General features: G+C 31.5%; 3 protein-coding genes across 3 annotated transcripts in view; 2 read left to right on the top strand and 1 right to left on the bottom strand.

Moving 5' to 3' along the window:
- Window positions 1-417: 417 nt before the first annotated feature.
- LOC124543058 (solute carrier family 35 member B1 homolog) lies at window positions 418-7,105 on the top strand. Its single transcript, XM_047121075.1, has 7 exons — window positions 418-796; window positions 2,197-2,316; window positions 2,522-2,755; window positions 3,166-3,227; window positions 3,810-3,957; window positions 4,329-4,464; window positions 4,955-7,105. The coding sequence occupies exons 1-7, from the start codon at window positions 608-610 to the stop codon at window positions 5,014-5,016; spliced, it is 951 nt and encodes a 316-aa protein (XP_046977031.1). The 5' UTR covers window positions 418-607; the 3' UTR covers window positions 5,017-7,105.
- Window positions 7,106-10,182: 3,077 nt separating this feature from the next.
- LOC124543326 (PDF receptor) overlaps window positions 10,183-26,909 on the bottom strand; it is a 29,678-nt gene continuing 12,951 nt past the window's right edge. The window contains exons 2-14 of the mRNA XM_047121516.1: window positions 24,586-24,730; window positions 21,672-21,782; window positions 19,674-19,825; window positions 16,143-16,246; window positions 15,375-15,531; window positions 14,993-15,222; window positions 14,822-14,891; window positions 14,545-14,630; window positions 14,233-14,416; window positions 13,632-13,762; window positions 12,960-13,019; window positions 12,418-12,474; window positions 10,183-11,177 (exon numbers count right to left, since the gene is read on the bottom strand). Coding sequence (XP_046977472.1) covers window positions 11,099-11,177; window positions 12,418-12,474; window positions 12,960-13,019; window positions 13,632-13,762; window positions 14,233-14,416; window positions 14,545-14,630; window positions 14,822-14,891; window positions 14,993-15,222; window positions 15,375-15,531; window positions 16,143-16,246; window positions 19,674-19,825; window positions 21,672-21,782; window positions 24,586-24,730 — 1,566 coding nt within the window. The 3' untranslated portion in view covers window positions 10,183-11,098. The remainder of the gene's footprint in view (window positions 11,178-12,417; window positions 12,475-12,959; window positions 13,020-13,631; window positions 13,763-14,232; window positions 14,417-14,544; window positions 14,631-14,821; window positions 14,892-14,992; window positions 15,223-15,374; window positions 15,532-16,142; window positions 16,247-19,673; window positions 19,826-21,671; window positions 21,783-24,585; window positions 24,731-26,909) is intronic.
- Window positions 22,523-23,519, top strand: LOC124543327 (tubulin polymerization-promoting protein homolog). The gene is made up of 2 exons (XM_047121517.1): window positions 22,523-22,757; window positions 23,258-23,519. The coding sequence occupies exons 1-2, from the start codon at window positions 22,573-22,575 to the stop codon at window positions 23,445-23,447; spliced, it is 375 nt and encodes a 124-aa protein (XP_046977473.1). The 5' UTR covers window positions 22,523-22,572; the 3' UTR covers window positions 23,448-23,519.

The following is a 26,909-nucleotide window of genomic DNA, read 5'->3' as shown; positions in this document are numbered from 1 at the left end:
TCACAGTTTCGATTTCATCAACAAAACAATGATTTTGATATAATTATTAGAGTTAATATTTTTAGTTGATTACAATGCTATAACCAAATAAAAATATTAAGCTTAATTATACTTATACTGAACAAATAACATATCATCTTGATATAAAAACAACATTGATACATAACATAAAATAAAGTTAAGTGTATGAAAATTGTACAGGAAAAATAAGGTAAAGGTTTTTTGTAATACTACAATTTTACATAATATAGTTGTGTAATAAGAAATATTGAAGTAATTTATGATTCTACCAAAAACTAAATTTAGCAGTTTTTGATAGATTTTAGTATTTAATAATAATGTAAATAATATATTGTTTTATAATTTTTGAACGAATAATTTATGCGTTCAATAAAACGTTTGTTTTGACGTTTGTGTTACAAAAATGGAGTACGTGTTCAATTTGTATTCGATCTAGTAAATTTGTAGTAGCTCTCGATTTTTTTGAAGTGAACAAAATACTAGCTACGTGTCTTTTACAAGTAATAATCTCCGTGTCCATTCCGATAATTTATACAGACCAGCTGCTTACTGCTTTCTCTTCAATCACATTCTTAAATATACGAAAATGGTTAAACATAAAAGTGAAATTCGATTTATTTTCTATGCTTCTTCTATCTTTATATGTTATTTTATATTTGGAATGTTACAAGAAAAAATAACACGAGGAAAATATGATGACGAAAAATTTACCTGCGCGCTTACTCTTGTCCTAGTTCAATGTGTTGTGAATTATACCTTCGCTAAAATATTAATGGTAAGTTTTACATTCTTCAATATTTCAGTACTTAGGTTCCTTATAGAGCTCAAATAGAAATCAAAGAAAGTCTTCAATATATCATCCGTATACTATAACTTTTCTCTGGCTATTACCTTGTATTTATTGTACGGTGGACCACGAGAATCCGACAATTGATTTGTAGGGCAGAGTCGGACTAATGAAATTCTTGATTATAGAGTACCCTACCTCCTAAGAGTAAGACCCCCATTAGGATTTTGTTGTACAAAAGACTACTTTTTAATTTGATAAATTACATATCCAATGATAAGATTTTATATGGTATACTCTGAAGTATCAACAAGTTATTATATAGCTATCACATGTAGTCAAATTCATTATATAGTCATGCGTCGAGTACAATAGTGGTGGTGCACAGGTTGTAACCTCATTCAATCGTGCATTATCTTCATAAAGGAAGATTGTCAAAAGCCATTAGCCACGGTCCAGATTAATGAGAATCCACTGTGTTCATATTTAAAAAAACACATAGATTGGACAGAGTTGAGATGTACTCCCGTTATTCTCTAATATGTGCAGTCTTCATTGTTAATGTATAACACTTCGTTTATAAATAACATAAAAGAATCATAACCAAAAACATTGATTGAAAATTAAAAAAATAATAATCAATGTAGATACTCATTTAGGCCAAATAAATGAACAAGTTTTAGTTTATAGACTTAATGAAGTAAGCCTGTTTTGCCAAAGTATTATCCAACATATTTTACACTAGTTGTCTATGGCCTCGCTTGTATTTTAGGGGCATGTCTGGTGTTTAGCATGAGAAAGTAGTCTGTATTCTTCTATGTAGTTCAAACTTATGTCGAATCAAACTTCATCAAATTGGGTTCAATAGCTTGACTATTAAGGAGCGAGAACAAAACAGACAAACATTCCTCATTTCTGATATTAGTAAAGATTATATAGAAAATTTATTAAGAAGTTCATTCAACAATGAGTTAAAATTTGAATTTCTTTAATTACATGCTTTCTGGTTTATTTTTGAATATTCTATACAAGATTTTGTAGATCCAAAAAAAACCTTTAGACATCTTCTCTGAGTTTGTTTGTACGATGTACAATGGACATTTTTATATATCTGACAAATATTTATAGTAAGAAAATTTTAAAGAGCTCATGGTTCAAGCTATGCATGTCATTATATGTTTATAGAGATGTGCAAGTAGCAGGTTATAAGTAAAGGTTAGTTTTACGTGAAGCAAAAACTTGGTTATAGTATTAATTTTTATACAATTATTTATTAAATATTGTTATCAATGCATATGTTCTATAAATCTTGTATATTAATGTTATTTTGTATTTTATGATAAAAGTAATATTGAAGCTAGCAATTAAATAATGTAATTTAATTTCAGTTCTGGCAACATGAAAAAGATAATACCCGAACATTGTACTACTTTTCATCAGCTCTCACATATTTGTTGGCTATGGTGTGCTCAATAATGGCACTGCAGTGGATCAATTACCCAACACAGGTACACAACATTATTAATTCATTAATTTGAAGTGATACATCTATTATTACCAACAACCTAACATTTAACATACTATGAAGCCGCAATAGTGCTGTTTTCTGGTTTTGAGATAAATGTTCCCTGTATACCTATTATATGTTGCTTAGTTTATATATTACATATCATTCTTAAATGTATAATATAATAATGTTAAATATATTTTCAGGTTGTGGGTAAAGCAGCAAAGCCCATTCCAGTGATGATACTTGGAGTTTTACTTGGAAGGAAACAATACCCATTGAAAAAATACTTGTTTGTGTTTCTTATTGTTATTGGTATCGTTATGTTTATGTACAAGGATCAAGAAAAACTACCAAATGATGAGTCTCAAGGAATGGGGATAGGAGAAATTTTGCTTCTCATGTCCTTAACTATGGATGGACTGACTGGAGCTGTTCAGGTAAAGAAATATACATATAATTTGTTATGCAGATTTTTGTAGATACCTGGGGTTAGAACTTTTGATGAGCAGCTTCACTATCTAGCCATTAGACCAGAAAAGCAGTATTTATTAAGTAGTCAATTAAATACAGCAAGCATAGTTGACAAGCATTATATTGTTTAGGATTTTTATTTGATTTTTAATTATAATTTAAAAAAGTTAATTGAAGCGCTGGCCACTGCAATCTTTATTTGTGTAATATTCCATAAATCACAATGTACCATTCATCAGTTGTTGCAAAGCGAACTTAGTTATTTTTAAATGATTTTAGTTATTTATTAATAGTTGTTTAAAATATTTAAAATCTAATTTATATTTATATGCATGGAAGGTATTAAGTATATCATTTTGTAATAATACAATTTCAGGAGAGAATAAAGAGCGAATCTGCCCCTTCAGCCTACTCAATGATGCTTAACACGAATATGTGGTATGTAAATATTGAAATTTGTAATATTTTTTATCATATACATGGATATTTATGTTGGTATACTATGAGTATAAATGTGATAGGCTTTGTGGTGTTGGCTTAACATTGTTACCAATCATTATGAAAGTTGGCATATTATTTTCATAAATGAAGTTCTCATATTATCACTCATCTCCATATCAATAGATTTATAATAGTTGTATATATATAGAGAAAATACAGTGTTCCCTTGTTCATTATAGCAATAACCATTTAGTTTAACTGACTGTCCTATGCTTTTTATAATTTGTTTTTAGTTGTTTTGATTATATTTTTATTTATTTGCATATACCATTGATGATGGTTATTAGTATTAATTTAAATAACAGCAATTGATTGCCTTGCGTTAAATAATATAGCAAAGTTTTTGTTTCAACCACAAAGATGACTAAGCGATGGTTATATATGGCTTTGCGTTTGTTTAGTACAACATTGCGAATATTTATCAGTATGTGGTTAGTTAATATTGCAAGTGACATATGTAAGAGATAAATTTTCAAGCCGATTGGATATAATAGCTAAAAGTGTCTGCTCTCTTTTCAGGTCTTCCATCATATCCGCAATTGGTGTGCTTCTAAGCGGGGAGATATTTAAGTTTGTGGCGTTTGTGACTCAGCATCCAGAGATCATTGTATACTTAGTAGCATTTGCTCTGACCGGCGCTCTGGGACAGCTGTTTATATTCTACATGGTACATTTCTGCTCTTAATACATATTTAAAAAATAAATACAGTTTTAATAGTAAATAAGTTAATTGTAAGTGAAGTGTTTGAAACTAATCTAATAGTTGTGCACTATTTCTTTTAAAACACCTTTATCTTAGCGACTTGAATTGTCTGCTTTAAGAATAAATATCTTTAATAGTAATATCACTATTTACATACAACAATCTAATTTCTTATAGTGACGTATCAATGGTATTGACCATAATATTAACTTGAGAAATATAATATTGTCTGACAAAGTTTAAAATTAAACTTATTTAAAGTTTTATCTGAATATAAAATTAGTCAAGTCTTACAACTTAAAGAATAGTGTATTAAAATAATTTGTGTGTTTTAGGTATCTGAGTTCGGCCCACTTCCCTGCTCAGTGGTGACAACGACGAGGAAGTTCTTCACGGTTCTGGCTTCAGTCATCGTATTCGGAAACGTCCTATATACACGTCAATGGATAGGCGCTACTTTGGTGTTTTCTGGTAACAACTAAATTATATAAATTATCATCGAAATTCAGTAGTGTAGATATAGATCTAATAACTGTTTCCACTCTATCTCTATCTATCTATCTATATATCGTAACATAACATATTTAATTATTTAAAAAAGCTCATAATAAGTAATATCTATTGTACTCTAGTTAAATTGACACAAAGTATAAATCCCTATTTAATTAAATAATATTAATTTTAAATATAATAGTCATATAATTATCTTATATATGATTAAATATTACTTTTTAAAGTTGGAACTGAAAACTGTAGTATTGGAAATATTAAGATTTATTTTTGCAAATGTGTGTGTTAATTCATGGGATAATTATGTTGTAAGAATGTATGGGTGTATAGATATCTCAAAATCATCTTTGTCGTGTAAGATTGGGACGGGTAGCAGTGGTCTTAATAAGAATAGAGTTTTATATATTAAGAAAGATATTTAAAATATTTACCATATTCTATTTTGTTACAGGACTATTTTTGGACATATTTTACAGCAAATCGTCTCCGGCTAAGAAAACCTCGAGCAAATGATGGCTCCGGGCCTTAGAGGCCAGGATTTTGAGAAACTTAGACAATTTGTTAATTGATTTGGACTGAATTAGTTAATTTAAAAAAGGAAGACATGTTTTTATATTTATTTATTTATTGAATATAATTTATTTACTCAAAATTAATGAAATTATACTGACAATTCAAATGTCGAAATCATAGGGGTCTTCTTTACATAAAATCATGTTTATTTAGTTTATGTTATTATGTGATAACATATAATGACTACCTCATTCATTTAAGTTCTACAGAATTCAAACAAAATTATGTTACAAAAAAGATTATTATTATTATTCTAGTTGGAAATGTCTGTTAATGAGAAAACATATTTTGAAGTCAAACTTCATTGGGTGCGATTAGTTTAAAACTTTAAGGATGAATAGTTAGTAACGTTTTCATAACGTTCGAGGGTAATGAGACGCAGGTGATTATATTTTATTGATATTTATTAATATAATATAAAAGTTGGACTTTTGTGTCATGTAATTCATGAAGTAATGTTACATTTTTGTTGGTGATATTATATCGATTATTTGGTGATATCTTATTATATATCCCAGTGGATTGATATAATTTACGCCACTGTTAATGCAGTTGGCTTTTGGAATATATATCGGTTTACAGGCTATGTGTTTTCACTGGAGAGCAATTTCCAAAGCTAAATAATTTTCAATTCTGCCTCAATGTTCATTAGGCAATTGATGTTGTAATTTTAAATAAACTGTAAAATGTACTGTAAGTTCTTCAAAATGTAAACTGCCTTTTTTATTTTATATTATATTTCCTTTCCATACGATTGGATTGGGTGTATGATTGATCCAAATGACTGTTAGCTCAAATATTACTCTCATATTTTATTCAAATGAGAGTTCGATTTCGTTATGAACTTGGTACGATTTGCACCCAATCGATTGATAAGAGAATTTGCACAAACTCTTCGTGCTCATATTTTATATAAACTATATTCGATTTAATACATGGTATATAATGTTTCTAATTATGACATTTTTATGTAAGTAGTGATGATTGTATAAATGTACGTAGAGTAGTGTAGCGTAATCATGATGTATGTATTGACTAAATCGGTGGCTGATTCAGGTGAAAGGGCTCAAAAGGTCAAAACCAAAGCCTGAGTTCTGTAATTCCTAATTCTTATAGTGAATGTGATACTTGGTGGTCAATATCGATTCAATTCAAAACGATAATCCTGGATCGGCCACTGTTCTTAATTATTATTGTCTAAATGTATCAAAATCACATGCCAAATCATGTGCTGCATTTGCGCATTATAATCTTAAATGAGGATTTAATGTATCCGTATATTAAGTGTCGTAGTAAGTGTATCTTTTGAAATTACTATAATATAATAATAAATATATAATCTGTGTAAATGTCCCAGTGGTGGGATAGTCTCCTCACCTTTTCGAGGAGAAGGTAGCAAACGTAATTAAGCATAATAGACAAAATTGAATTCTTGGTGGTAGGGCTTTGTGCTAGCCCGTCTGGGTAGGTACCACCCACTTATCAGTTATTACTCACTATTGTTGTGTTCCGGTTTGAAGGGTGAGTGAGCCGGTGTAACTACAGGCACAAGGGACATAACATCTTAGTTCCCAAGGTTGGTGGCACATTGACGATGTAAAGAATAGTTGATATTTCCTACAGCATCATTGTCTATGGGTGAGGTGACCACTTACTATCAGCTAGCCCATATGGTCGTCCGCCAACCTATACCATTAAAAAAAAATACATGTGTAGGTAAATTATTCGAAATGAAATTATTGTAATATTTTCCATATATGTTATGTATATTAGATATTAAATTAAATGCCTGATGATGTCCCACTCCTGGGCTAAGGCCTCTTCTTTTGAGGAGATTATTTGGAGCTTAATCCACCATGCACCTAGGTGCCTTGGTGGATATATAAATGGCATATTTTCCGATACATTTCTCAGGATGTTTACATTTACCGTCGAGCGCGGGATGTATTATGAGCTCTTCCTAGAAATAAGTTTCCTAAAATAAATGTTCAAAGATATCATGTTTTAGAAATACATATACTATGTGTAATACAGTATTTCATTTATTATTTTTAATTACTAAGACGGAATAATTTGTTTCTCGTTCAGAGCATGATTTCCTTCTGGAGTATTTTACAGTAGGGCTTTGTGCTAGCCTGTCTGGGTAGGTACCACCCACCCACCAGTTATTCTACCGCAAAATAACAGTACTTAGTATTGTTGTGTTCCGGTTTGAAGGGTGAGTGAGCTAGTGTAACTAGAGGCACAAGGGACATAACATCTTAGTTCCCAAGGTTGGTGGCACATTGACGATGTAATGAGTAGTTAATATTTCTTACAGCGTCATTGTCTATGGGTGATGGTGACCAGTTACCATCAGGTGGCCCATATGCTTGTCCGCCAACCTATACCATAAAAAAAGGAAACCATTTATATCTTCAAGTCAAGGAGGCTTACTTTAAATCAAGTGCTATAAAGTACTTTTAGCAAAAGCAAGATTCGTAGGTAACAAATCTGAACGGTATCCAGTTGATGTCTCAGTAATGTAAAAACCGCAGCAATTGCCTAGGTTAGCTAAGTAATGCGCGTCATTGCAAGTACCGAATTACAGGTCATTAGAGTAGGACTCTTGTGGAATATACCTGTCGCTGTATGCAGCATAATATGTTTCAGCTACGCCGTTTATTCGCGGATTATCAAGCGCTAAGTGCGCTTAAAATGTTTCTTGTTTAAAACAAATATAATTGAAGATTTTATTTAGGGTAAGTCCTGTGAGAGATGAGAGAAAGGGCAAATCGTCTTGCATTCTATAGTCAAGTATGTTTTTAAAAAATACGAAGGTAATATTGGTATTATTTTACTTTGTTTTTTTTGTCGTGTAATAAGCTTGTAATACCATAAATTTTTATAAATAAAAAAAAACCGCCTTCAAAAATGAACTAAAAAGAAAAAAATAATCAGTTACATCCATATCCAATTTTGTGGTCTTCATCATCAGTTCCACTTCATCAAATGTCACTTTTCGTGAGCATATGACCAAGGCACTTTGAATAAAACCGAAATCACTATAGGTGTGCCTATAAAATTTGAGGAGTTCCCTCGATTTCTCCAGGATCCCATCATCAGATCCTGATCTCCTGACAATGGGACCACCTGTAAAACATGCCCTTTCAAACAAAAAAAGAATTGTCAAAATCGGCTCAGCCATCTTCGAGTAATTCGGTAACATACATAAAAAAAAGGCCCCGACGAATTGAGAACCTCCTCCTTTTTTTGAAGTCGGTTAAAAATGGCAACGAAACAAAATGGCGGATGACAGTAAATATTATTCGAGGAGCATAAGTGTTTTGAAGTTTCTCGTGGTCTTAAACAAGGAAATTGTAGTAGACATTGGTTTTTTATATAATGCTTCGTAGAAGTTTGTAGTGTTTGTTATTTTTAGATTTAACGAGATGCTGGTTATGAAAATATAATATTAGTAATATTTTCTTTTGGCAGTTGGTACGGTACGCCTTGGTACATTTTCTCAAAGTTCTAATTCATATTTCATAGGTCTCGTAGACGTAATGCTGATGCAATTGGGCTGCCAGCCTGAACTACGGGTTAGTGACTACTACGGTTAAATAATATAACCATAAATTAACAAATAAATTTCATAAATTAATTTTATGAGTTAATCGAGAGAGTAAAGTAGGTACGACAAATTGGTAAAATACATTTTGATGATATCCGTTTTTGTAAACGAATCAAGAACACGCACCCATCGTGCGTGCTATCAGGCTACCCGTAAACGTACGTACGTACGTCCCGTAAACAGCAGGATTGGCAATTTAGTACTTGGTTTAATTTTTTTTTTATTCAATTTTATTTTAGAGTACCTAAAGTTTTGTTATGTCAGAACTATTGACGACAAGAGATACTTAATTTGACGCCATTTGTGACAAATTGCATAATATAGTGGCAAAAAAGACAGTATATTTTTAAAAATATTTATTTACAAAACATCGAGTTAATATATGTTATAAAAATATCTACGGACGATCATGTAAAAAAATATTGTAACCTATAATACACACATATTCAAAATATTTACCTATAATATAAATATATTCACATAATTTATTTAAAATGCTACTTACATTATATTGACAGTTGTAATATACCCATTTTATTAAAAGTATCTTAAACCTTAAAGTTATTTATTATCTTGTATAAATTGGTTGGTAGTTAAAACGATTAAAAATATATGTATCTTTTTTATTTACAAACCAATATTACATTTTCTTAGTATATTATATAATAACAACACGCAGCTTTCTGTCTGTGTATTTTTAAGCAGTCATCATCGTGTTCATTTCGCGTTAACGGCGGATTTGTTCTTACATGAAAAAATACATACTGTGTGCCAATTAATAGGTTCCAAAATGGGTTACAAATAGAAAAACATTTTCCTTTTATATATATGTATATTCAGCAAAAGTCAAAATGTAATTTTGATTGTTATCGATTTTGCTCCGAGACACAGATTAACCCTATACGATACTTTCTTAATATAGCTGTAGCAAAATTGAGTAAATTGAACGACTTAGTATCCATGACTTTCTATGACTATAAAAGTCAAGCGACAGGCTCATAGTTCGTAGAGCCGATTAAAGTTGAGGCCATATGGTGTAAGAATCGAACCAACCTATCTAGGCTGTGATTGATTGAAGATCGATGTCAAATTCATGAAAAAAGGAAAATTTGTATTCACAGATACAAAAACATTCGATAATATTAAGTACATCACAATAGACCATAGACAAGATGAGAAATTGGAAATGGGATAAAACGAAACGAGAGTACTTTGTAAAGCAAACCTAAGTAAGCAACCTATATACAACAACAGCCTGTAAATTCCCACTGCTGGGCTAAAGGCCTCCTCTCCCTTTGGGAAGAAGGTTTAGAACATATTCCACCACGCTGTTCCAATGCGGGTTGGTGGAATACACATGTGGCAGAATTTCTATGAAATTTGTCACATGCAGGTTTCCTCACGATGTTTTCCTTCACCGCTGAACACGAGATGAATTATAAAGACAAATTAAGCACATGAATCAGCGGTGCTTGCGGTGCCTGGGCTTGAACCCGCAATCATCGGTTAAGATGCACGCGTTCTAACCACTGGGGCATCTCGTGTTCATACAGGTACTACACTCCCACAAGCCACGTTTTCAACAGCCATTTCAACGATAAGACAACACAATACAAACATAAGAAAGACCGAACCCAAAACAAATAAGAAAAGTCACCGCTAAATTGACGTTACTATATTAAATAATAGGACAGTAACTATGATAGGACAATTCAATCAAATGTAAAACTATGATTCAGACAAGTTTTCAACCGACTTCAAAAAGGAGGAGGTTGACAATTCGTCTGGATTTTTTTTTAAATGATGCACACACAGTACAGGCATTGCTGAACAAATTTATCTGGCGACATTGCGTCGAATGATTGTACACATCTGCCGCCAAACGACGAATCCGCCGTAACAGTTAAGAAGTAATTTGAAACGAATGATTGGTTTACCAGGCTACATATATTTTTGACATTCTCACACAATTATAAGACAATCATTGGTTTGACATGAGCGAAATACCACGTACTCAATATGAGCTCTCCGAAACCAACCCCAATTAACGTGAAATTTTAGAATCATTTTTGCTCGAACTAAATTTAAAAGGGACTGCTTATATTCGTAAAATTGATCTGAATATATCATTTCCTTATTATATAATTGACTTAGTCAATCAATAATAGCACTTAGCAAAAATATATGCTAGAAATTGTATAGATTATTATGTACATAAACATTTAAAAATGCACCAAGTGCTCATAAAATACCTAGTCGTTGGGCTAAAAATGGTTCAAATCTAATACGAACTAACATTTCCACGATATATTATAAAGTTTAAGTATAAACAATTCTAAAATTTAATAGCACGTATTTCATGCCACATGTGAGTATTTTCCATACATTTATTAGTGATACCCATTTTTTCTATTTATTTGATGTGACATCCGTGAACGATGTTTCTTCGGAAGCAAATGACCTTCCAATTCGTTTTTGCTTGTTACTTCTGAAAGAGACAATATATAAATTAAATGCGGTTACATTTATATATGAAAAACTATAGACATCGCAAGGCAGAACTAGTGCATAAATAAAATTCGCATAAAACAAAAGCATGATGGTACAGAGATAGCACGAAATGTACTCAAAATAAAAAAAGACAATCGCATTTTATATTCGCGCATTTTATATTTCATAGCATAGCATGTATTTCGGCTGAGGCCGTAACGTTTTGTAAAATAGGTGAACATGGACCAGGCATAATTTCACTGAAAACTACAAAAATAATGAATAAAAGGCAATTTATTACAAAATAATTGATAGTTAAAAATAATAATTAAAAATTATAATAAATCACAATCTTAGATTTAATAATTCAAATTAAAATCACGAATTTAACATAAATTAATAATTTAGTATCCGACAAATTAGTTAAATTTGCCTATTAATTGGAAAAACATTAATATCAACAAATTTAATATTGAAGAAACCACTTTAACAAATTATTATTAATTTTACTATTTTACTAATAAGAAAACAATTTAAACTAGAAACAATTCACGAGTGACCAATATCACAATTAAGAGGTGTGTATAATAAAAGCAAATATAAACTTAATTACTGCATAAGTTACACAACATAATCAAAATATAAAATATAAACGCGACAAAGATTCTATACATTGTTAATTAACTAAAAATGACAATCGTGATCGAACTAAAAATAAGATCGCCATGGAATGTTAAATGTTTGAAATATTTTCATAGTCGATATAAAATAATTTACCTATAGCCTTCGGAACCCTAGTTAGTGGGATTCAAGATATTATCAGTGTTAGTATCAACCTCTGCGATACGGTTTATTATGATGGGTGTACAGATTCTACCCAAAAATATTTGTGAAAGCTATTTTGGATGGATTTTTGGATTTTTAAAATATATATCCATTATCCATCCACAATGAATATTATTTGAAAGTCAATAGTGAATAGTTGCCAATTAAAGCGCTTACCAAGATTTTATTGTGTTATATGGTACGAAGAAGGAAATAATTATTATAAAAGATAAGTTATTGATATTATAAATTTTAAACTGTTAAATAATTGGTTAGATTAATACTATTATCAGAATAATTATCTACTTATTAGGAAAATCAAAATCAAATTCTTACAAGGAAATTGAATATTGTTGTTTTTCCGATCAGGATGCATTGAATAAAAATAGTTACTTATTATATAAGTATCTTACACGTTAGCTTTGTGCCCTGAGGTTCCTGCCATATTCACGTTTACTCTTACTGGAATGCTAGAAAGAGAATTACGAGGCTATTTAACTTCATATAAATAAATAATTTTATTTTATAACATTTAATCATTAGAAAATTATGAGGATGTTTGATTTTTTTATTTAATATGAAGTTAAATGGTGTCATATATATGTATATATACATAAATTAAGCATACAACTATAAGTAGGCGCACTTGACGTTCCTTCTCAATACATTATCTCTTTAAAATTGAAATTTCAAAATTCAGAGAATTATGAAATAAACCTATGGTCACTGCTGTCTTGGCACAGTTTTCGTTGTGCCTTGACAGTTAGTCAGGATGTTCGATTTTATATGCATTTATTAAATGGTAATACGGTCAGTACTACCATTTAATTTTTATTGTTTATTTTCAGTTAAAGTAAATATTTTGTTAAACAGTGTACTAATTCGACGAAGATCGGTATGCGCTGTCTGTTATTTATCGCTGCACAATAAACTTAATAATATTTTCAACACTTACCCTGCTTTTGATGAACTTGGTTCATTTGAATCAAATTGGGATCCAACCTGAGGAACCTCACTGCGACAAAAGAATAATATATTGAAAATCTGACCGTGTAAACCGATCGCAGCACCACCTATAATCTACAACCATAGATAATTAAAAGGCAAATAAGCACCATGGAGCTTAGTTGTACCTAAACACAAGACCAATAAGAGAAAAATTACTTCATTAATCTATACTAATATTATAAATACAAAAGTTACTTTGTCTGTGTCTCTGTTGTACCTTTACAGCCCATTCACTGAAACAAATTTGATATAAAGAAAGCTGATGGTAGTTCCACACGACACAGGCTTGTATCGTACAAACATCTGAACAGACTTACAAGTCTGTATAAATAGTCTATCGACAAACTTTTTAACGTTTTGAGGATGCAGAGTTTTACAATTTTCTTAGTAGATAATATACTTTCAACTTTCATGAACAGCTCTAAATTTTTTATGCAATTCTCAGACTTATCTAATACACCGGCTTTTAATCTGAACAAACAAAATTCAATAGAAGTTTTGCGAAGTCTGTGTTGTGTAACATACTATATTTTTAAATGACTTACAACCAGCCCTTACAATACGAGAGAAGCTGCGGCCATAAACTGATCTAATAATGAGTAATAATGAGTATATGTACCTCGAAACAGTAGGTAAGGGTTTGTCAGCTTTCCGCCTTGCCGTTGATCGTTTCGCGTTAACCGACACTTGGTTCCTATGGAAGTATCGTGCTGCCCTGTTGTTAAATCTGCGACGGATGACAGTGCGGACCTATTAACATTCAAAGAATAAGATAATTTTCCCACCTGACACAAAAACAACAACAGTCTGTAAATTTCCCAATGCTGGGCTAATGCCTCCTCTCCCCTTGAAGAGAAGGTTTGGAAGATATTCCACCACGCTGTTCCAATGCGGGTCGGTGGAATACACACAATGGCATAATTTCTATTAAATTAAGACACGTGCAGGTTTCCTCTGATGTTTCCCTTCACCGCCGAGTACAAGATGAATTATAAACGAATTTCTATGAAATTAGACACATGCAGGTTTACTCACGATGTTTTCCTTCACTGTCGAGTACAAGATGAATGACAAACACAAATTAAGCACATGAATTTTCAGCGGTGCTTGTCTGAGTTTGAAGCCGCAATCATCGGTTAAAATGCACGCGTTCTATTCATTGGGCCATATATATATTGGCTCACATTTAATATTGATGTCAAAAATAGCATAAATCTCACCTCTCCGTTGAAAAAACAATAAATTAAACTTAAAAAGAATCCTTGGAAAGATTTCATAAATTGTCGAGTGTAACACCACACTCTGAAGAGTGATACGTTCGTTGAAACGGGTATGTCAAAAGTAGTTAATAAATTAGTGATTCCAAGCAATGGGAGTAATAGAAGTGCAGCCTTAACCGCCTTTCTGTAAGAGATAATTTATTTTTGTTAGAATGAAATTCGATTTCCGAAAAACGTAAAATGGATCCCTTTTGATCCGGCATAACCTTGTAACTAAAAATATGTAGTTGGAAATATGAAGACAATGCTTACTTTATTTTTTCTATTTCAGACGTTTTATGAGCTCGTAATTTAGCGATTACTGTCTTAAGTACTCTACATAATATTACTACATTTACCTGAAAGAAATATTGAAATTAAACATATATTCCTTTAAAAAAACAATTGTTAGGACAATCTGAAGTGGAACAGCCCCAATGCCCTAGTTCCCAAATAACTTCAATTCACTTAGGATTTTAACCCGTCATGATCATCGAAAATATTATGCTTAATATATGTATTTGATAATAATTTAATGGAAAATACTTACTAATATAATAGCTAACCGCGGTCCTTGGAGGCACCAATAACTAGCCGCCAAATTATAACCAAACCAGCATCTAAAAGTTGATTGAATGACTTACTTTTATATATTATAATTATTTAAATGATGTTCATCATCATATTCAATAATGTTCATGAAATACATATTTCAACTTACGTTTTAATTTTTTCATCTTTATAGAAGATAAAGTTAATAATCGCCCAAATTAGTGTTAAAATAAATGGAAATCCCCAACCGATATATAAATATATTTTCAAATCAAAATTGGACTGCAATGCATATTTCGAAACTAAAAAATTCAAGTAGATCCCTTCTAGAAGAATCCACATGAACGTCGCTGAAATACTACTCTCCATGACAACGTAAAGAGCTTCGCAGAGATTTGGCTGAAAAAGGAAAATTCTCTATTTCAACTCCATATACTAAGATTAAAACTAAAATTTGTTACATATTATACTTTAAAATGTTACAATGCAATGTCAACGTATACTAATACTTTAAAATATTGCAGGATTATTAGCAAAGTATATATACTTACAGTGGCGTCAATACCTTTAGTATTGTTAAGCCGATTCGAGGAATCATTGATGGGGTAAAGTGCCTGATCTAAATAAAGAGTCATATGAACCAAAATTTGAAATAACATTGCCAAAAATAAGCATTTATGGATTTGGACTCTTTTATTTAGCAGGGACCTGAAACAAACGAAAACGCAACAATTGTTTAATATCGTAAATCAATAATTATACAATTTACTGTGCTGTTCATCGCCATGGTATATCCACGAATAAAAGTATCACATAAACCACACATGGACCCACAAATAACACATAATATTTAAGTTTCCATATGTGTACCAAAATATTTGCTGATGCGTAAAAACAATAACAGAAAGAGCAGAGCTTGATATGCAATTGAAATCATAACAAACACATATTTGATCAAAACTAATTTTGATATATATATGCCAGTGAAGCAAATAGGTTGTCTACATATATACCTATAAAATAATTGATTTAACTAACATGTCTTTATATTTTGAAATGTTGAAAAGGCATAACTATTTAGCGTCTTGCCGGTTCCTCTCGATAGAATTTACATTCCGAACCGGTGATAATATAAGTTAGGTTATCTAGGGGTTAGGCTTCATGTTAATGCTTAAATGAAGATTCATAAATACTTCTTAAAGTATCCTTGAATAAAGAATATTATTTTATTGTGTCGTTGTAACTAATACAAATTGACAAAAGCTAGGGAAATGTTTCGTTGTAGTGAGGTACTTGTATGAAATAATTAGTTTTCTTACTTGAAATAGCAGAAGATGATGATGGAAGCGAGGATTGTGAATAAAGAAAGAGTATAACCAATGATTTCAATTACTCGTGTATTCTCGGCGATTTGGAATTTAGTCTGAAAAAGACAAATGCACATATGTCACATCAATTTAAATAAAAAAAACGACAGTACAAACAAAAATCACCTTAAAAGACACTTACATATATTAAATAAACACATATTAAATAAATGAAATGTGTTTCTCATGTGTCTCAGTGTAAATACGATATTTCTTTTTATTTTGTATTGTGCGTGTGCGTTTGCTAGCGCGTGTGCTAGACTAATAAGTAGAACGAAAGATGGTTTGTAACAAAAAATAAATAAAAAACATTAAATAAAATTTATTTTTCAAATAAATATTAAACATATAACATCATATCATTTTAAACGCACTTGCAAACCGTTGTTCCTCGAATAGTCATAGGAAATCTCTACGTGCTGTAAGCACTTCGAAAAACATGCTATATGCATAAAGCTGATGACATATCTCTGTAACAAAAGAAATTAAACTATATAGCTATATTGGCGTAAATATTTACTGTAATTGTAATATTATTTGAAATGTAATTAACAAACTTAAAACAAACCTTAAAAGCAAGATTAGTTTAAATCTCTTAGACTTATCTTTATCTAATATCTAATATTTATTAATACTGTATTTTAGCATAGTTAATTCTCTTCTTTACTGAAAAAAGGATTATACAACTATGCACGGGCCTGAACCAAGTAGGTACATAGCTATGGGAGTTAGCCTAATTTTTTTCTAACTAGGCGGCATGTATTTAAAATTACGGTTTTCTGTAAGTGTGAGTGTAGAATTATTGATACTTAGTAGTGGAATGGGGAATGTGAGGTATCACTCCAGTAGAGGATAGAACTAAAGGTACCATTTTGGTGTTTTTAACTTTCCATTGTGTTTTTATCTCTATGGATAAATCGGTGTACTTAGATATTTTTTCGTTAAAAGTGTTATTTAAGTTATGGGTATTACAAATTGCTATATCTATAAAATAGACTAAACTATTTTGTTTATCTTATATTGTAATGTCTGGTCTATTGTTGTAAATGGTTTTATTAGTAACTATAGTTCTATCCCAGTATATCCTATAGCTGTTGTTTTCGAGCATTGATTGTGGCTTATATTTATAGTATGGTAATTTTTCAAAAAATAATTTATATTGATAAGCTAAGTTTTGGTGTATTATGGCTGCACGGTGATCTGCATCATGACGGTGTTTGGAATCCGTTTGTGCTATAGACTTGCACGCGCCGGTATGGTTTCTGGTCTGCTATGGCAACATCTACAGGTGTCATCGATGTTACATCTACGAATGATATATTTTTGGTAGATTTTAGTTTCAATAATCATGAAACCTTCAGTTTCTGGAAAAAGATCGCCTCGTTTCAGCCATGCGTTCGACGCTTCTATGTCGACATGTGGTTGCTGTAGGTGAGAGCGACGTCTTCCATGTAGAGCATTTTGGAGCCAAGTTTTATCTTGTCTTTATTATCCATTAATTTTTTATTTAGTTGAGGGTACCTGTCTAATAAATTAAGGGGTAAAAAGTTTTTATCGGCATTTAATAATGACTTATGATATTCCGAGTTATCTGCGCGTTCGTGAAAGAATGTTCTTATAGTATTCATTTGTATGTTGTGAAGGTTGGTTATATCAATAAATCCTCTACCTCCTTATTCCCTTGGGAGTGATAATCTTATAATGCAGGAGGGTGGATGATGCTTGCGATGCTTTGTCATTGAATTGAATTGAATATTATTGGGAATGCGTTAAAGCATTTCAAGTCACTTTGTGACTATTTACTTACTCCAAAAGAATACGTGAGTATAGCGTAAGAGTTTATAGCTTTCATAATGTTGCGAGAGTTAAGTTGTGTTTTAAAGTATTGAATTAATTATATGTATAAAATTACGTGTAAGGTTTTTTGTTTCTTTTTCACATATTTACCGATTCTGCTGAAAACCTAAATATTTGTATGAATCATTTAAAGCGTCTATTTTTTCCTGAATTTTGTGTGTAATCATTTAATTGTAGTTTACCCTAGTAATGTAATTGAAGGGGGCTAATGGTAATAGTTGGCTTAAAATAAAATAAAATTTAAAAATATTAATTTTCTTCGAGGCAAACTAAAAAATCGGTAGAGCTGGACAAGGTTTTTCTTTTTAAACTAAACAAATCCTCGAAAGGAAGTGCTCCGGGTGTTCAGTTAACTAACCCTTCAACATTACAAATAGACTTACAGAAAAGGCAAATCTATGTTCCAAATTAATTTATTCAAAAGAATAGTATATCAAAATAATTTTAACAATTATAATGTCTTAAATTTAAAGAGTAACAAAATCGGGCGCTTCCGTCTAAGGACTTGGGAGTGCTTAGCTGGAAGCACCCTCTCTTACCCCATATTATTTATATTATTAATACATAGTAGTATTAAAACATTTAATTATTATACATACATTGTATACGAATTTACCATTTTGTGTGATACAAAAAAAAAAATGTTTGAAATCGCCTGATAAAGACTTTAACGCTTACACGGCTGGTCAGAATTACTGCAAAATAAAAGGAAAAGAATCATAAATAGCAATAAAAAACTAAATATAATCATAAATGTTTAAAATATGAATTTACTTACGATGTATTCGTCATCCATTTTCGATAGTTTAAATCACGTAAACTCACAACACAGTAAACAAACAGGCACGTGCAATGCCAAAGAAGTTCCGGTGATAACTATCCCGGAGAGGTGAGAAATTGCATTGAAAAGGGTGGTAACTCCATAAGGGGGTTGCATCAGGTGATGTTTAAAGCTTGCCCGCGCAAGCGTAAGTCCTGGATGGAGCTTTCTAATTTTAGTTTTTACGATGCAATAATAGCTTCAAGTTGAATTATGACAAAAATAGCTCGTTCAAAAAAAGTTTGTTAATATATACATATACCGGAATTAACTTATTGGATGCATTTATTTATTTTTCCTAGATATTTTGTATTTAATTAATCAAACTGTCTTAACTGACATTATTTTTTCATTTTTAATATTCCATTTTGTAAATTTGATATACATACTTTTAAAACAGAGTACTTGTCTCTTACAAATACTTTAGTTGTCGTGTATCATTTAAATTTGAAACTTGAATGAATCCAAAAGATATATAGATACATATATATATGTAAATATATATATATATATATATATATATATATATATATATATGTAAATACATATATCTGTTACATTTATTATTTTTACTCATACTCATTGTTAATTCGTTATCATTTTAATATATTGATATCGTCGTTTGAATCCGCGGTGCGCAGGAAAACCGACTGTGGTTTTTGTTGTACCGTTTTGTGTAGTATTAATGTATTGTTCTTTTGGTTTAATAAATAATTAAATATATATATATATATATATAGAAATATGCATACAGATATTGTTTCCTTAAAATAAATGAGATGTTAACTGGAATTATCTAAGGTTACCTGTGCGTTGTGCTCATTGAAAACTTCAGCGATAAGAGCTTGTAGATCTGGTGGAAAGCACGGTGTAAAATTTGTCCATCCCTTAGCGTTGGCTTGATTAGCATGACGGCCTTCCCAAAGGCCTTCGGGACCGCATTGCCGATAAGCGAATTCTGCGGGTGAGTATCGATATAAAGCACATAAGCCTGCAAATGACTCACAAAACAAAGGCTTTGTTGTTGTTGATTGTTACGCTACAGGCCAGTACCTACTGGCGATGGGGGACTGTAATCAGAGGAATAGTTTGAAACTTGGAACTTATTACATATTATATGAAAACAAGATCATGATTTACTGGACATTACTTGGATACTTCTGTTTTTTGAAAAAAAAATATTGTGGTATGTTTGATTTAAGCGTATTAAATACTGAAATTAAATAAACGCTTTTAAAATATAATAAAAAACAAAACACTAATTCTATTTTGTGCTAGTTAAGAGCCGAGATGGCCCAGTGGTTAGAACGCGTGCATCTTAACCGATGATTGCGGGTTCGAACCCAGGCAAGCACCTCTATATATATAGATGTGCTTAATTTGTTTTTATAATTCATCTCGTGCTCGGCGGTGAAGGAAAACATCGTAAGGAAACCTGCATGTGTCTAATTTCATTGAAATTCTGCCACATGTGCATTCCACCAACCCGCATTGGAACAGCGTGGTGGAATATGTTCCACACCCTCTCCTTCATGGAAGAGGAGGCCTTGTCCCAGCAGTGGGAAATTTACAGGCTGTTACTTTACTTTACTTTTACTTTACTATTTTGTGTAATTAGTACATATTATATATTATGTACATTCTCCAGCGAGTAGCTCTTCCCTTTGTAGGATAGATTACTTGGAATAAATATAAAGAACATGTATAAGCTGAACTCACTAGTCATCATCGCACACAGATACCTGTTTATCGATTCTAAGCGCGTATTCTATAAGATGCTGTATTATTTAAACAGATATTCATTTATTTAATTATAATTTATTTCTCGACTTATGTACCTAACATAATGAATACATTTTTAATAAAGTTAATTTGTTTATTTTTGGAAAATATATAGCATAGTATAATATACAAATATTTAACACCAAAATAAATCTCACATAAGCGAACAAAGTTTCCACGTTGACACTAAAACGTGGAGAATCTGAATAGAATATAAAATCAATTAAGAACAAATAATTAACAGATAATCAAACTATACATAATAAATATAAGAAATCCTCTTAAAAATATTATTAAAATGAATAAATATTAAATCTAGTTCCATAAAATCATTCAAATTAATTGGATTCGATGAGTCCCATTAACGAAGCAACTGCTGGTTTGATTGTGCAATTATTATTTCATTTATTTATATTGTGATTTTTGACAGACAATTTCACGATTTTTTCCTTCACCACCATGAATAGAGCACGAAGTAAATAATATAAACAAGAGTTTAGTAAATGAAAGTTCGGTGGCATGTGCTTTTGTTGACGGCACAATTAGCAGTTAAGATTTACGTCTCCTAACTACAGGAAAAAATTGACCTTTGTGAGAGAATCTGCTGTAGAGATATGTAACGTTTACAACAAGAGCCTGTCAATTTCCCACTGCTAGCCTAAGGCTTCCTCTCCCTTTGGGCAGAAGGTTTGGAACATATTCCACCACGCTGTTCCAATGCGGGTCGGCGGAATACACATGTGGCACAATTTATATAAAATTAGATACATGCAGGTTTCCTCACGATGTTTTCCTTCACCGCCGAGCACGAGATGAATTATAAAGACACATTAAGCACATGAATATTCAGCGGTGCTTGCCTGGATTTGAAGCTGCAATCATCGTTTAAGATGCACGTTTTCTATCCACTAGGCCATCTTGGCTCATTTCATGCAACGTATAATAATATTAAAACGTCAATTTATTTTGTTTGTGAATGTTTATTGTCAAACGACTTGTAAACGTACAAAGTATCGACGTACTTGATGGATCGCTGAGACGAACTTTCGGGCAGTGTTGCTGAATGACGGTGTTGGCTTTAGTTGGAGGCCAACACAGGTACGTGTCAAAGGTTGTGTTGCAGAACACAGCACCTGCCAAGAACCGCTGTTATCTAGTAAAATGTAACAATAATACCTTGTAGTGTAAAGATGGGTTACACAATGAGTATTATTTTTTTGACAATTAATACTAATTTCCTTTGTGTTTACTCTGATTAGATAATTATTTAATATTTTATTTTAAATTATTTAATTTTTTTTTGAAAAGAAAGTGACAGAGTATATAATATAAACTATAGGTATTTATTATCGCCGCGAGATGGCGCTGTAATACATCGACTATCAACTATCACTTTTAATAACGAAATATAAGTATATGGGGAAAATATTACCGTATCACGTGTAATATTACACAAATATATTAATACGCTGATATATTAGTCATAATTATATATAAAAATTGATTTAATGTCATCGGTTGCTTAGCAACGCTTTACTTGTTTAAAAATCGCATTAAAATTAACTTATAAACTAGCAATACCACCGATCAAATAAAGAATATTATAAAACAAAGGGCAATTCGTTAAGTGATATCAGTAAAACCTTCATGTACCTACAAGACAGCTTTAAGCCGTGACGTAAATCTGGAATTATCAACTATCAACTATCAACAATATATGGTCTAGCAATTTAAGTTTTCCTATTAATATGTCGAGTGCTTTTCAATTGCGGTCAGTTTTACATTTCTTTCGTGATCTTTGATCTCAGGTGATAATCCATCAGTTGGTAGTTTTGGAAATTAATCTAACCGAATATTTGTATATACCAATTATTAAAAGTAAAATTGACAAAGTCACTGAATTAAGTTTTCGAGAGCGATATAATGGGTGAAGAAGAGCCAGCGTCACTTGATGGTCAATTTTTTGAATATGCAAAGATGATGGACAAGAAGAGAGATGGAACGACAATCACTCTGTACAATTCGGATTTTTGGATGAGGCAGTGCAAGCTATTGGATGACAGGAAACTGACGATGACTGATACTGGAATATTGTTTAATAAATTCAGGTACGTTTTACTATTTTAATTAGCGAATGGTTTTAATTTGCTACTTTTATAAGAATAACTATTGATGTTGATACTAAATATAGTACAAAACGTCTTTATATACAACTTGCTATTATCTTATATATATACATGGTAATTACCGGCGTCAGGTCGTGTAAGGTGACACGGGTATGGTTGTACGGAGAGCTTTCTTGTAGCCGTGTGGGTACAAGTTCTATGTACAACTTTTGAATTGAAGAAGAGTATCTTTTTCCCTCCATTTAGTGAAGTTGAAATTCTCGGCTATTATCTACTATAAAACGCTTTAATGTAAACTTTCCTCGTAAATCAATCTCTATTTTGATAAAACCGCATCAAAATCCCTTGCGTGATTTGAAAGACTTAACAAATCAACATTTTGTATTTAGTTTCCTTGTAGATTATGGATATTATATTCCTAATATTATTGTGATGTCATTAACAAGATATAATATAATATAATATTCAAAATTAATTTGCAGTAAATCCGAATTGAATTGGGACGAGTGGAATGAATTTCTCACTGAACTGTGCGAGACGAAGGAACTGGACGAGGAGAAAGTCCGTGATACGCTAACGAACTGTGGTCTTCCTGGTCAGTCGCCAGTCCTCGTTCCGCAATACAGGGACTTCTTTTTAACCTACAAACCCAAAGAGAAGTCGCTGTTCTAGGACTATATTAATTAGTATTCGTTTCGTATTTGTAAAAAGCATGCTTAAGAACAATAAATACACCAGCACACAGATTTTTTTTTGTTTATGGTATAGGTTGGCGGACGAGCATATGGGCCATCTGATGATGGTAAGTGGTCACCATCACCCATAGACAAGGACGCTGTAAGAAATATTAACAATTCCTTACATCGTCAATGTGCCACCAACCTTGGGAACTAAGATGTTATGTCCCTTGTGCCTGTAGTTACACTGGCTCACTCACCCCTGAGTACTGTTATTTGGCGGTAGAATAACTGACGAGTGGGTGGTACCTACCCAGACTGGCTTGTACAAAGCCCTACCTTTACTTACGATCACATTAGAAATTTCTTTACTGTATTGTCCAATGTCAGTATTTGTTTTGTTTTATAAATGTTAGTCCTGGAGTTAAAATAAGACTAATTAATTAACAAAACTCTCCTTTTGTCATTACATGCGCGACTCTCTTTTGTTTTTCACTTTTCACTATTTTTAAAGCCGTACGAATGACTTTCTGAAATCGATTGCACTTATATATTTTTACTTTTTACACATTAATCCTTATCTAAGAAAGTACCATTGAATATGTTTAATAGGTTAATATTAAATACACAATGTATGTAACAATATAAAAAATTGATTAACATGAACCTGAACTGACTAAAAAAGCTGTGAATTTAATACAATATATTAAAATACATTCTGTAGTGCAGTTAGTATCAGCCGCAGTACAGTATTAGTATTACCGCCGTGTGAAGCCGAACGGGTCACTAGTTTATTTATTTATTTATTTAATAAGTACACTAACAATATACATATTAATTGATGGCTTACACAACATCCAAAAAAAGAAAAACAACTTCTGATATGTACATCGGTTACAAGTGTACATAACATTCACAGTGTATCGTGTCAACATGTTTATTTAAAGATGAAATTAAAAGATATTATACAATTTAAAAAAAAAATTATTCTATGCTATCGTCGTTTATAAACATAATAACTAAATAATATAACAGAAAATACTTTTCTTAGCTTTATATCTACTCGTAGTTTTACTGTTCTCTGTATTTTACATCGTACATCGTACAGTATATGCTAAAAAAGACTTGGGTACCTTCATCAAAAGCGTAACTCGCGTACTTCGAGATGCAATCTTGTTCAGAGTGTAAGGCTTCTTCGGGTCCTTTTGATATTAGCGTAGTAATATTGTTGACGATCATGATTGCGTTCAGTCTTTTTATTTCCTTATCCAAGAGAGCCTGTAACGAAAACACAATATTAGCATACACTAAATTCGCACTAATTTGATGAACAAACATGCTGAAGTTTTTAATTATATACAAAAGATATGTTATAAAGTTTATTGATATCCTTGTATTAAGGTATACATTGGTTTTGTATACAGACGATGGAATTGTCTTTGACCATTTACCGTAGGTTGCATCAAATGTCTATAAAAAAGGTTATGATCTGAAAATTAAGCACAAACTTGATTGAAGGGTTAATATGATTATTAGTATTTTCTTATTACGAGACATTGAATGCCTGAGATTACAAGTTTATTTATGTCAGGTCCTTTATTGCTTTGCAACTTTACGGAAATTATTTTTCAATAACCATTTTCAAATTCAGGGAATTTATTATAATCACTTCGACGCCAGTAGATCTTATATCTTTAAAAACAAAGGCCATAAAACAAATTTCTTCTTGGTGAGTCTTTACTTTTATCAATATTAACGGTATGATGTTTACATTAACACCCACATACAAAGCTAACTTTGGTGAAGAACTTTGGGAGTATAAATCCACTACGCTAAACAACTCGGATGAGTCAGAATTTTACGAGATACATACTTCTTCAAGAGCACTTATTTCAATTGCCGCCTCTGAAATTTGACATATTTAAGCTTGTGTGCGTGTTTCTGTATATTTTTGTATAATTAAACCAGTGGCGACGCAAGATCGAATCGTAATGTGGGCAAGATACAGTTTGCGAGGCCCTTCTTTTTTATGTTACAGTACTTTGATATCTCAATCTTATGTTGTACTTTTTCAAATTTGGGGCGCGAGGCCCTTTGCCCCGCGGGGCCGTTGACGGTGGCCCACACCGCCCACAGCCTCGCAGCCACTGATCACAACTACTTTAGTCAAGCCAAACGAAATAAAGCATCGTAATCAAAATAATCTTTATTTAAGTAGGCTTTTACAAGCACTTTTGAATCGTCATTTAACAATTAAGTGAAGCTACCACCGGTTCGGAAAGTAGTCGTTACCGAGAAGAACCGGCAAGAAACTCAGTAGTTTTCTCTTTTTCAACACTTAAAAATACACTCATATTAGTGAAATACATTATTATATGTATGTAATGTATCCTGCCTGGAAGTCAACATGTATTAACTCCACGCTTTTTATCTTCTATAAAATCTGGTATCGAACAATATGGCTTTTTTTACCAATGTATTTTTAACAAACGATTTTAATTTACGAAACGGTAAAGTTAAAAATGTCTGCGGAATTTTATTATAGAAAAGGGTACCTTGCCTCAAGAAGGATTTATTGACTTTGCGGAGTTGGAAACTTGGCATTATAAGCTTATCCTTACTCCTTGTTAATGATACTATTTTTTGATGATAACTATTTCCTTGTCTATAGAAAATGACATACAGACTAACACGCAATAAGTATAGTAAAAAACTGAGTAAAGTATTAAAATAGATTGTTACTCATGGTAATCGCAAATGTGTACTGCGCTTACGATTTCTTAATCAAGATTTCATTAAACTGATGTTACTGAGTACAGAGAGCGTTGGAATAACAAACTTAATTGTAAAATTTTTGAAAACACGCATTTTTAACAAATAATTGTCTTCACTTCATTCAATTTGGTTTACTAGCTTAGCTGTTTCTATATTAAAAATAAAAAATGGCGCACAGACCCTTTAAAAAAATCTTCAAAACAGGAGCGGAAAAGATGTTTTCTTCCAAGCTTAAAATGAATCTTAAAAAACGAATTAATCTACGACCACTGTGAATATATACATATTTTAAGAACACTAAAGTTTTCTTTTGAGTTTCTATTTATAATAGTAAAAATAATGCCCATCTTTAGTTGATTATTCCTGTATTAATTTCTGCTTCAATAAACCGTCAGGCTATTATTAGGAATATAATAACAGCTGAAGTAGACGATCGGGTGACATTTACAATAAGACTCGTGTATTTTTATATTATCATTGAGACTATTGTAAGCTATTCCATTAAAATATTTGAAAATATAGAGTAATGATAATATTTAAATATGTACATAATATTAAAAAAATCTAATTTAGCCACACATTTTTTTATTGGTCAAGGGCTAATTGTTTAACTAACAAATCTGTCTGTTAAAAAGGACATTATGAGCTTTTTGGCCAACTTCACTGTTATCTTGCTTGAGCG

The sequence above is a fragment of the Vanessa cardui genome, chromosome Z (genome assembly GCF_905220365.1).
Source record: "Vanessa cardui chromosome Z, ilVanCard2.1, whole genome shotgun sequence".
Taxonomy (NCBI): domain Eukaryota; kingdom Metazoa; phylum Arthropoda; class Insecta; order Lepidoptera; family Nymphalidae; genus Vanessa; species Vanessa cardui.
This window is presented reverse-complemented; position numbering and strand designations above follow the sequence as displayed.

Bases quoted from the DNA above. Each gene is read 5' to 3' on its own strand.
- LOC124543058 (XM_047121075.1), top strand. From the start codon at position 608: ATGGTTAAACATAAAAGTGAAATTCGATTTATTTTCTATGCTTCTTCT. The intron at 3,228-3,809 runs GTATGTAAATAT...CTCTCTTTTCAG, and splicing joins ATGCTTAACACGAATATGTG to GTCTTCCATCATATCCGCAA. The intron at 4,465-4,954 runs GTAACAACTAAA...ATTTTGTTACAG, and splicing joins CGCTACTTTGGTGTTTTCTG to GACTATTTTTGGACATATTT.
- LOC124543327 (XM_047121517.1), top strand. From the start codon at position 22,573: ATGGGTGAAGAAGAGCCAGCGTCACTTGATGGTCAATTTTTTGAATAT. The intron at 22,758-23,257 runs GTACGTTTTACT...ATTAATTTGCAG, and splicing joins ATATTGTTTAATAAATTCAG to TAAATCCGAATTGAATTGGG.